Source organism: Esox lucius, chromosome 19 (genome assembly GCF_011004845.1).
Source record: "Esox lucius isolate fEsoLuc1 chromosome 19, fEsoLuc1.pri, whole genome shotgun sequence".
In the NCBI taxonomy this organism is placed as follows: Eukaryota; Metazoa; Chordata; class Actinopteri; order Esociformes; family Esocidae; genus Esox; species Esox lucius.
This window is the reverse complement of record NC_047587.1, coordinates 28,228,398-28,240,076: the sequence shown is the minus strand read 5'-3', so window position 1 is coordinate 28,240,076 and position 11,679 is coordinate 28,228,398. Positions and strand designations below refer to the sequence as shown.

The window sequence follows — 11,679 nt, the reverse complement described above, 5'->3', positions numbered from 1 at the left end:
ATAAGTCATTTAGGGTGCCATTCATTGGCTGGTTCTGTCATCTGGCTTGGAGTTTTCACTCCACAGACAATCCGTATCAGCGTGCTTGATAATAAGGGAGTACATCAGTAGTTGTTTCCCTTCAACTCTTATTCCCCTCTTCTTCCACTTTTATTTTTTTCTTCCCACTTCAGTTTCCCGCAATCTGAGCGTAAGTGGGTGTGTCAAATGTACTCTAGTGCTGGGTAGTACTTGGGTAGGCTACGCACTCTGAAAAGAGGAAAAAGTTCATCATGAGTTTAGTCTGAAACCCGCCCTGGACTACAAGGATGGCTGTCTGGACACGAGCGGACAAAAATGGTCAATTAGACCTTTTGCTCCGGGACCGCTGGATTCGGGTAACGGCCGAATTGACCCGCGAGACTTTAACATTAACGGCTGAAGCTGAGTTAAGCGGGTACGGGAACAACTTGGACTATAACAATTCAACGGGCCTGCGAAATGGAATGTCGAACGGAAACGATCCAGGGTTAGTGTCTGGAAATTCGAACCGTGGTCAGACGTCGAACTCGGAACAAACTCAGAACCATTGTGCGCTCGGACGAAGTGGTAGCCCTGTGCGTGGGGGCATCAACCGGGGTCACTACGACGGTTTTAAAAGCCCTCATAAGTATAATCGTGATAACGGTACGAACTCTGATTTTGGTAGCCCGGGGTCCAGTTGTGGTAGTCCTGGATCCAGCTTTAGTTCCAGGCATGGCGAAACTTCAATCAATGTAGAATCCGGCGCTTCGGAAGCTGTGCGTAAAGTTCGAGTTGTAAAACAAGAGTCTGGCGGGTTGGGAATCAGCATCAAAGGTGGTCGAGAAAATCGAATGCCCATCCTCATATCCAAGATATTCCCCGGACTTGCAGCTGATCAGAGTCGGGCTCTTCGGGTGGGGGACGCGATCCTGTCAGTCAATGGAAATGACCTCAGGGAGGCTACGCATGATCTGGCGGTGCAAGCTCTTAAAAAGGCCGGGAAAGAGGTTACGCTTGAGGGTAAGTTTCGAAACGCAATAGCGGGGATTTGAGAAGGCCACTCAGACTGACAGCAGCTTCCAGTAGTAGCCTAAACAATGTTCGCTTCAAAGCCAAATATGTTTACAGAAGTTGCAGGCCTATATAATACAGATGTGGGCCAAATATCGCTATCCATTTCACGATCAGAAAATAGACACAGATTTAAAAGAAAATCACGAGCAAACAGTTAAAATATAAAGCTGTATCTTGTAGGAATTACTGATGCCCTAGCTACCCTTTTCTCTTGTCTTTTGATGTATAAACGTAAAAAGACTCCAAGCCATTGTTTCAGGGTACAGCTATGTTTAATTTATATTTCGTTGACCGACTACAACACATCTATAAGCTAAAAAGAAATGTCATCAGTTTACGTAGCACAACTGTTGATTAGAAGGGGCTGGTGCCAACTAACTCAAAAGTATCATTAGGCTTACTGTAAACAGGAAAGCACAGTGGTTACACAATTAGCCACGTAGTATTTGAGTCTTTCAGATAAGATTGCATTGTAGGCTAAAACAGTCATAATATTTTCAAGCTGTTATATTGATTTTTGGAGCACTTTGGTGTGAAGCCCCAGGGTTTGGAAACAACTGGTCAGTAGATGATGCACTCTGTGGTGGTTAATGATTTAGCAAGTAACCTGCATGAATACTGAATACGGTTGAATTTCGAGTTTGTGTGATGCAGTTTGTTTTATCTTGCAAGTCAAAGCGAGGTTTCTCTATAATACCCAAATTAAAGTTGGCTTGATCTTTTTTGCTTCATAAATAGACTCAATTTTTATGCTTATCATTTTAAATAGGCCTAATAGTCCAAAGTATCCTTAAAATGTGTGTAATCTCTGCCCCTTCATTAAGGAAAACCAGGAATTTTATTTAAGGAATGTGTCAGTGACCTGTCACTGTTTGTTAGACTGACATAGTGAATTGTGGTGTTTGTTAATGAACCCCCATTCCAGTGTGTCTGCATTCTCCTCCTGATCCTCAGAAGACTCCACTAGGCCTCACCACCTAGAGATGTAAGGAGTCCAGGCCACTGTGTAATGTATACAATACATACACCCTCTACATTACGCCAATTACTGACTTAACAGTTGTAACCCGGGCTGCCTCCAGGACCTGCTCAAAAGGCAGGGATGGGGTGTTTCTATGTAACAGTACATACTTTAGCTGTTCATAATAAATATGAAGTAACAAGAAAGGACATTTAATAACTGAATGGGACTAGTCAATTTGTTCATAGCTGTCTTGTTTAGTTGGTATGCCTGTTGTTGGATGAAAGAGGAGACTACTGTCTGTTTAAAGGGAACAATAAAAACTGTACAAAGAGACAAAGACTATTCATGAAATGGGGACAGGCCCCGGTTAGATCTTTTTTTTATTTTATTTTGTCCACAAGCCAAAACTTGTTGACCAATGAGATGTCTAAGAAACGTTGAAAAGCCAGCTCCATATTAAGGTTGAATCATGTTTAATGTGGCATATCACTACATTGAGCAACACCATCGTTAGTCACATATCATTAAATCAAGCACACCTGCTCTTCTCTCTCGCTTAATCTCTCTCTCGCTCTCATCATTCTTTCAAGTTGTCTGTGTCAAACAGCAATGGACATCCATGAAAATATCAGTAGACCTTAAGTCTAGTTAGTGTAACTAAGATGTTTATTTTAACCCACATACTGGATCTTGAGTGTTTTCTCGTAGTGCCATGCCCTGCTTTTGTGATCCAGTTCAGAGTGGACTGAGGTGAGAAAGGGGGTCAGGTGTGAGTTTGAAGGGGAGCAGCAGCGGAGGCCTTTTTGAGTGGGGGGCAGGTGTGTGTGTTTGAAGGGAGCAGAGGGAGCCTCTCCGCAGGCCTCTACAAACCCCCTGCCCCCTCCCCATCTGGGGGATTCTGACATACTGTTCTCATTAGGCCTGGCAGCACACAGTCTGGGGTGGGGGGGGGGGGTGGGATTTAGAGTAGGGAAAACAGAACAAGAAGAGAGCTGGAAACACTATGGGGGATTTTGGTCAGAAAAACAGAGGTCTGGTGTGGTGTGTGGCTAACCGGGCTTGTAAAGCTGTACCCAGGTGAAGGCTACAAAAACAAGAGAACAAATGCAAGGAGGGGGTGGACAGTGGGGGGGGTTTGAACTCCTTTAGCCAGTTATGAGCTAGAGTCAGATTCCTCTGGCTCTGCCCTTCCTCTCAGTATCATTGCGCTACATTGCTGTGGGCGTAGAGTTATGGAGGGAGGGGGACAAGCTAGCTCTGGCTATAGGCTACGTAAGATGGCACCGCTAGGGACCACATCTCTCTCTCTTACACACACACACACAAGCTGTCCTCTGTGTACTGACCTAATTAGAAGCAGAACAGGAGCTGAGTGACAATGCTGACGGTTCTAATGAGATCTTTAAACAGCACCGAGAAGGGACAATGAGAGCTGCTTTCGGAACCAACCGTCTGACTGAAAATGGTAACTCGCTCTTTCAGCTTGTTCCGTTCCCCGGAGAACATTGCCATAAAACACAAATAGTCCAAACATCCCGGTCATTCCGCTGTAGCCTGCTCTCGCTCAAGCGGAGAGTTTTGGCAAGTGGAGATGTTGTGGTAAACCTCCGAGCATCCAACATGTATCTTTTCCTGTGAATGCGTGCCGGTGTCATAACATCTTTGTCACCTATAGCTCAACCTGTCATGGCTAGAGCTGGTCGGTACTGATACCAGGGCCCGGTACAGTGGGGATGCAGGAATGCAACGGAGACAGAGCCTGTACTTAAACATACCAGGACATTTATAACCACACTGGAACTCTGCACTGATGTTGTGGCTGGAAAAAGTCTTGACTGAGCATCTTTACAGTTAATTTAATGATTAGGTTAAAAGTAGCGTTGTCATTCACTACTCCTCACATTTCTACACTACATCTGGTGGCTGTGTATATTGGAAATGGGACACTATGGCCGGGAGGCTAACATATAATTTGGCCCATCAGGAGGGGCATATGATTGAAGGAGGCTGTGTCCATCTTCATCTGTTCAGGGTTTGGTGGATTCGGGCCAGACGCTTCCATGGACACACACACACACACACACACACACACACACACACACACTGACTCTCTCTAAAAGATTAGAAAAGGCTGCAACATTCACTGACACTGTAGGAGCAGGGTGGTTTGCAGTGGCCTCTTGAAAATAGGTTCAAATCCTTGGCCTAGTGCCTTGGAACTACCTCTGCCACTAGTCCCCTTTATTCCACCCTCACACACCCCACCTGTACTTATACAAGCAGATGTTTGGGCCAATTACCTTCACAACCCTAATCCTCTCCTACATCCAACAATGAGCTCATCTCTTCAGCACCCCATATCGAGTTTCTAAGTCCGACCAGAGTGATCCAGAGGACTAACATACAGCGGCAGTATGAGCGAGAGGGTAACGGACAATGGATATAAGATGGAACTGGCCGCAGGACCAAATTTGGAAACTGAATCCATGATTCCAGTCAAAGCCATTCTTCTCCAAGCAGCCAACCAGCCAAACGCACAGCTGCACTGCCAACTCTTCTGCTCCACAAGATCAATCCTTATAAGACATGTATTAGTCTTTAATTGAGCGTGACAACTTTGAACTTCCCCAACTGGCGGTCATCATGAATGACCAATGTGGCTATTTTTGTGTCTTTCTGCGTTTCTGCAGTGAAATATATCAGAGAGGTTTCCCCACTGTTTAAGAAGCCCTCCTTGGTGGCAGACCTGCCGTGGGATGGGGTGCGCCCTCAGTCCCCCAACTTCAGTGGTAGTGAGGACTCGGGGTCCCCCAAACACAGCGGAGCTAAGGACAGGAAGGTGATCCCCCTAAAAATGTGCTTCATCAGCAGGAACCTAACCATGCCTGACTTGGAAAACAGGTAAGGTGTGGGTGTGTGTGTGGAGAAAGCTACCTTGTCCCAAACACTTGGTGGAAACAGAACATCACTTCCCAATTATGAGACACACAGATCATACAGACCCGCCCCAAAAATCGGAAAGAAACTCAAACATTGATAAACTTCCGTATCTGTGAAAGAGATTGTGAAATCACAGAAATACTGCAATTTGAAATCACAGTAGAAAGATCTGTGACCTGTTGCCTTGGGGAAAAAAAGCCACAAACAACAGTGTAAACAACCAATATTTAACTATTTTTCTATTTCACTGTTGTTCATACTTAAACTATTTGCATAATATTAAAACACTCATCGGGTACTCACATGACATATATGAAATGTTTGTACTTTTGAAAGGTTTGTGTCATGTTTACTTTTACTTTTCCACTTTTTATTATGTATATTATTTTCTTATATTATTTTCGTATATTATTACTTGCTTGACAATGTATACCCAATGAATCCTTTTGAATTGTGAGAGGAATATATGAGGTAAAACACAAAACATAATGAGAGGGATGGTTTGGAATGTTTAGGAAGATGAAGTTGAGTTCTGCTGACTCCTACAGGCTTCTGGAGCTTCACTCACCTGATGGCCAGCACACGGTGGTTCTGCGCTGTAAGGATGGCCCCAGTGCTCACTCCTGGTTCACAGCCATCCACACCAACATTGCTGCCCTGCTGCCTCAGACCCTAGCACACATCAACTCCTACTTGGCCACAACCGGGTCACACCCCCAACTGAAACACATCAGCTGGCTGGCAGAACAGGTATTAAACTCATAGAGGCCTTCAGAATAAATTACACAAACACTCTAAAGCAATGTTGCCCAACCCTGTATCCTGAAGAGCTAGGTTTTCTGTCCAACCCCAGTTGTAATTATCCTGCTAATTATTCGAATCAGGCAGGCTAGTTTTGTGAGAACGTACAAAATGGCAGCCTTTCAGGAACAGGTTTGGGAAGCTTTGCACTAAATAGTGTGCAAAATAAATGAATTTAAGTATTGTTTTCTTTTGTAAAATATAGTTATGGACCAAGGCATACATTGTATTGTTGTGTTGCAGTCATGAAAAAGCAAGTACACCCCCTGGAAAAAGTTTTTCAGACCATTGGCAATGTACGTACGACAGGTTGTCCCACCAAATTCATCTCAAGAGCTGACTGAAAGATGCTCATAAAAGTCGCTATGAACCCTAGGGTAACATGACAGGATCTACAGGCCTCTCTTGACAGAAGCAATGTTCAAGTGTGTCAGCTGTCAGAAAGAGAATGCTCTAACTTGCTCTACATAAGAGGTTAGGAAGGAAGAAGCATCTGCTCTCAAAAAAGAATATTAAAACATGACTGATGCCAGACCAAAACTACTGGAACAATGTGTTCTGAACTGATGAGTCAAAGGTGGAGTTATTTGGCTGCAATTTCGGATACAATGTTTGAACAAAACAAAACACTACTGAAGAACCTCACACCAACTGTAAAGCATGGAGGCAGTGGCATTTTGGTTTGGGGCTGCTTCCTGCCTCAGGGCTTAGACAACTTGCCATCATTTAGTCAACCATGAATTCCATATTTTTACCAGAAAAGTCTTAAGGAGAATGTGAAGCCACCTGTCAAAAAGCTGAAGCTGAACCGAACATGGCTCATGCAACAGTTCCATGATCCTAAACATGAAAGCAGTGTTTCAATAGAAATGACTCAAAAAGACCAACCCTCAATAATGGAAGTTCATTGAGTGGCCAATTCAAAGCGTAGATCCTAATCCTATTGAAATACTGTGGGGGAACTTTAAATGAACCGTCGATGCACGAACGCCCTCGGACATGACACAGTTAAAGCTGTACTGTAAAAAGGAATTGTGAAATGTAAAAAAAAAAAAAAAAAACACTTCCTCAGGGGTGTACTTACTTTTTCAAGTGACTGTAAGGTATTTAGGTCAGCAGTCACAACAAACCTTATAAGAAACAATGGGAAAAGGAATAAAAAACGAAAAGATCAAAATCAGGTACTACACGGCATGGCATCATGGGAGCTATAGGCCTCAAAGCAGGTGTCAGTGTAGTGAACCCATTTTTAATGAATGGATATTGTCTATGCGAAGTGGTAGTTAGTTAGTCATGGTTGGGGGTTGACAGGAAACACTGAGACAGAAAACCACAGGAAGCTTGCTGTAGCTACAAAAATATTTCCACCGTGCCCACTTACAGTAGCATGATGCACACACACACACACACACAAACACACAAACACTGGAATGTGGAAAATCTCATCAGCAATCAAATCACACGCTTTGACACTCCCTTCTGTCGTTCTGTTTCGTTATGGTGTAGGTCCAGTTGGAGGGTGGGCGGCACCAGTTTCGACCAGTCGTCATGGCACTGACAGAGAAAGATATCCTGCTGTTTGAATCTGTTCCATGGAGCCTTGAGGCCTGGTCCACACCCCTGCTCACACACCCCTTACTGGCCACCAGGTACTGTCAGCGGGTCTGCAATGGATCTCTGTCCCCCGGCCTTTCCCCTCTCTGCGCCGTGTTGCAGTGTGGTTATTAGAACTTATGAGTCACTGTCGGCTGTGTGAAGATCACTTGTGGGTGGAGCAAACAGTGAATTGACCTTTTCTGGTTCATGCCCATTTGTCTGTAGACTGGTGCACTCTGGCAGTGCCCGCAGTTCCCAGGCGCAGGGGGCGGACCTGGTGTTTGGCACACGAACGGGAACTGGCCGGGGCATCGAGTCCCATGTGTTCAGGGTGGAGACGCATTGGGACCTGTCTTCTTGGACCCGGGCTCTGGTGCAGGGGGGGCATTCTGCCGCGGAACTCATTAAGGAGGTCTCTATCGGTGAGTGAATTTGTTTGTCAGTCAGTAACTTTGGTTTAGACAGGACAGAAATCTGTGTGTTTTACTAAGGATTTGGAATCACGAGTCAATGAAATACAGGAAGTGCTGAAAGAAAAATATTAGAAGGAAATGTTGAAAATGACACAGCAAAGTCAGTCACGGGACTGTTTCCACTCAGCAGAGAACAATAGTGGCTTCTAGTACGAGCTGGAAACGTTCAGTATTTTCCTTTCCTATTCCACTGCAGCACAAACACATTCAATACCTTTTATCAGACAAATACTCACACACACACACTCCCTCACTTCTCACTCACCCTCCCCTCTTTCCATAAGGTTGTATGCTGAACAGGCAGGACGTTCGCCTCACACTCCATTATGAGAAGGGCTTCACCGTGACCCGGGAGCCAGGCGAGCCCGCAGGCGGTGCTGTGCTTTTCAGATATCCCTTCGAGAAGCTCAAGATGTCTGCAGATGATGGAATTCGCAACCTCTACCTGGACTTTGGAGGCCCAGAGGGTGAAATGGTACTGGGCCGATGTGCACAAGTGCTGTGTAATACAAATCCAAAAAAGTTGTGACGCTGCGTAAAATGTAAAGAACAGAATGCAATGATGTGCAAACAATTTAAACCCTATATTAAATGGAAAATAGTACAAAGACAACATATGAAATGTTGAAACTAATGTTGAGACATTTTATTGTTTCTTGAATAGTATATGGCCCTTTGAATTAGATGCCAGCAACATGTTTAAAACGGGCAATAAAAGACTGGAAAGGTTGTGCAATGATAAAAAAAAACACAACCTGGTGGAATATCACACAACTAATTAGGACAGTTGGCAACAGGTCAGTAACATGATTGGTTATTAAAAGAGAATTCCAGAGAGGATGGGTCTGTCAGAAGTGAGGATGGGGAGGGGTTTACCTCTCTGTGAAAGACTGCGCGGTCAAATTGTTTGAGTTTGGGGATCTCATCATCTACAGTACATAATATCATTAAAAGATTCTTAGAATCTGGAAAAATCTCTGTATGTGAGAAACAAGGCCAAAAACCAATATTGGATCTTCAGGCCCTCAGACGGCACTGCATTAAAAACAGACACGATTCTGTAGTGGACATCACTCCATGGGCTCAGGAACACTTCTGAAAACCATTGTCTGTGAACACGTCGCTGCATCCACATATGCAAGTTAAAACACATGCAAAGAAGAAACCATATATAAAGAAGAACCAGCTCCGCATTCTCTGGGCCTGAGCTCATTTAAGATGAATTGAAGTGCAAAACTGTCCTGTGGTCTGACAAATCACAATTTGAAATTATTTTTGGGAATCATGGACGCTGCGTCCTCTGGACTAAAGAGAGGGACCATGTGGCTTCTTATCAGTGCACAGTTCAAAAGCCAGCAAGACGATGTCAAACCACATTCTGTACATATTATATCAGCATGGCTCTGTAGCAAAAGAGTCTGGGTGCTAAACTGGCCTGCCTGCAGTCCAGACCTGTCACCCACTGAAAACATATTATGAAACAAAAAATACGACAAAGGAGACCCCAAACTGTTGAGCAGCTAAAATCCTATATCAAGCAAGAATGGGAAAACATTTCACTTTCAAACCTACAGCAGTTGGTCTCTGGATTTCAAAAACGCTTACAGAGTATTGTTAAAAAAAAAGAGGTAATGCCACACAGTGGCATGCCTCTGTCCAAACTTTTTTGAAAACATTTGATATGTTGTTTTAGTACTATTTTCAATTAAATATAGGAATAAATCATTTGCACATGATTGCATTCTGTTTTTATTAGCATTTTACACAGCGTCTGAACTTTATTTGGAGACAGGGTTGTAGTCACATTAATGGTGCTATAATGTCCATCAGAGCCATGAGAAGGGACGGGTCTAAAGGGGTATTCCATGGCTCACCGAGCAAAGTTGAGAATGGCAAATCCATCCTCCGAAACAATCTTCATTTTCCTGGGCCGCCTAGATGCTGCACTGAAAATCAGTTGGAACTACACAATTGGATACCATCTCAAAAATATGCATATTTTAAAGAAATGCCAAAATAATACCTTTATTTACCAGTGTAAGGGACTAATAGTCCATTAAATACATTGATTGATCTACTGTTTTGGTTATTTTACCTAATGTCTCTGTATTTCAGGTGTTTGACCTGCACTCTGGGCCCAAGCCTGTGGTATTTGTTCTTCATTCTTTCCTGTCAGCCAAACTGACTCGCCTGGGCCTGCTGACGTGAAGAAAGAAGAGGCTAGGGCCAGAAACATAACCATTAATATTTCTCTTTTTTCTATGTATCATTCACCACAAGCCTTCTATATGTCTGTGCTTTATGTACCGTGCTTTCATGTGGATACATGTTTTTTTAAGAGCAGTGTATGTCTATGGTCATGTCTTTGTAAATGCAATTGGTTTGTTGACTGAGTATTAGTGACCAAGAGCATTACTGTGAGTGTGAATGGGTTCCTATGGTTGTATTTGTTTTGGGTTTATAGAATGCATGTCACCCAAACACTGATTATCTACCACATTATCCAAAATGATAGTTATAATCAGGATTACCAACTGTGCCTTGTTAAATGTAGTCATAAATGCGATTTCTATTGTGTGTAAAAGTTTTTTGTCAAAAGCTATTAAGGTTTTAAAGCAAAGTAAGCTTTGAACAACGTGCACATGAATAGTATTATTCTTATATTGCAAACATTATTTCTGTACTGTTTTTAAGATTGTTATTATGTGTATGTATATCCTGTGTTTAGCATGACTTGAATATGTGATTTGTCCACAAAATCACACCGTAACTAACACCAGTGACCTATGTTACCTGCCAAAGTCACCCTGCCCTCCAGTAGGCTAGCCACACTGCCAGACAAGTGTCCCATGCTGCCTGAGAACACCACTTCCCTTTACAAATAAGTTCCAAGCTAATGCTTTTTATCAGTGCTCGTGTGGTCACTAACTAAGCTAATCTGCCATTTTCTGCGCTATTCCATTTCTCTGTTTCTTTTGGAAGTTCCAGATGGAAGCTATGAAGACATGAGATATACCTTCAATAAGCATCCCCACTAAAGTCCCTGACTCACTAGCTTTCACCTAAGCGGTCTGGGGCAGGGTTGTGCTCCTTTAATGCATAATGGTAATATTATACCATTTAAACACCATGTCAGCTGCAGTATGGTACTTTTTCCCCCCAAGCTTTCTCTCTCAATCTTCGAAAGAGCCTTCATATACAATTAGTGAAAGGAAGCTTTGGATGCATTTACTAGCACAAATCAATTATTCTATTTTCATGTTTTATCTATAAGCTTATCATCTTCCTATATGTGCCCTCTGGACCATTGCCAGGGGATGACCACGTGATTGCCCCAACAGCTCAGTATGTAAGGAGATATTGTAAGTGGGGCCTAGTGGATGCTGCCAATGGTATGTTGGAACTCTATCCCAATTTAGTCTCTACATCTAATAATGGATATTTCTTGGTATCATTACAAATCTGAACTGTTTCATTTTTAGCTTGATAGTTACCTCAGTTTACCCATGAATGTATTTCACACAATTTGACAGGAAAATGTTTTAACTCTTAGCCATTGTTGTCTTCCTTTTGGTTCTGGGTTTGGAGCTATATACTGTTGTTGCAAAGCCAAGCTTTTTTCTCTCCATTTAAGGGTTTTTAAAACCAAAGTTAGCTGTGGAAGCTTGCGTTTGACACAATCACATAGCAAAAAATGCATAAAAGTTGCTGCTGCAAACCTGTTGTATGCAAAGTATTTTAGACTGCACTCTAAGATATATGCAATGTATGATAATAATGTAATCTAAAATGTAAATAACTATAAGAATAAAACATGTCCAACTATAA

The 11,679-nt window shown here is 42.9% G+C and overlaps 1 protein-coding gene across 1 annotated transcript; it reads left to right on the top strand.

Moving 5' to 3' along the window:
• Positions 1-64: 64 nt before the first annotated feature.
• Positions 65-11,679, top strand: sntb2 (syntrophin, beta 2). The gene is made up of 7 exons (XM_010884094.3): positions 65-1,023; positions 4,732-4,942; positions 5,530-5,731; positions 7,289-7,431; positions 7,604-7,800; positions 8,136-8,326; positions 9,967-11,679. The coding sequence occupies exons 1-7, from the start codon at positions 309-311 to the stop codon at positions 10,057-10,059; spliced, it is 1,752 nt and encodes a 583-aa protein (XP_010882396.1). The 5' UTR covers positions 65-308; the 3' UTR covers positions 10,060-11,679.

Coding starts and splice junctions, on each gene's coding strand:
- sntb2 (XM_010884094.3), top strand. CDS start 309: ATGGCTGTCTGGACACGAGCGGACAAAAATGGTCAATTAGACCTTTTG. Junction 4,943..5,529: donor ATGCCTGACTTGGAAAACAG/GTAAGGTGTGGG, acceptor TGACTCCTACAG/GCTTCTGGAGCTTCACTCAC. Junction 8,327..9,966: donor GAGGCCCAGAGGGTGAAATG/GTACTGGGCCGA, acceptor TCTGTATTTCAG/GTGTTTGACCTGCACTCTGG.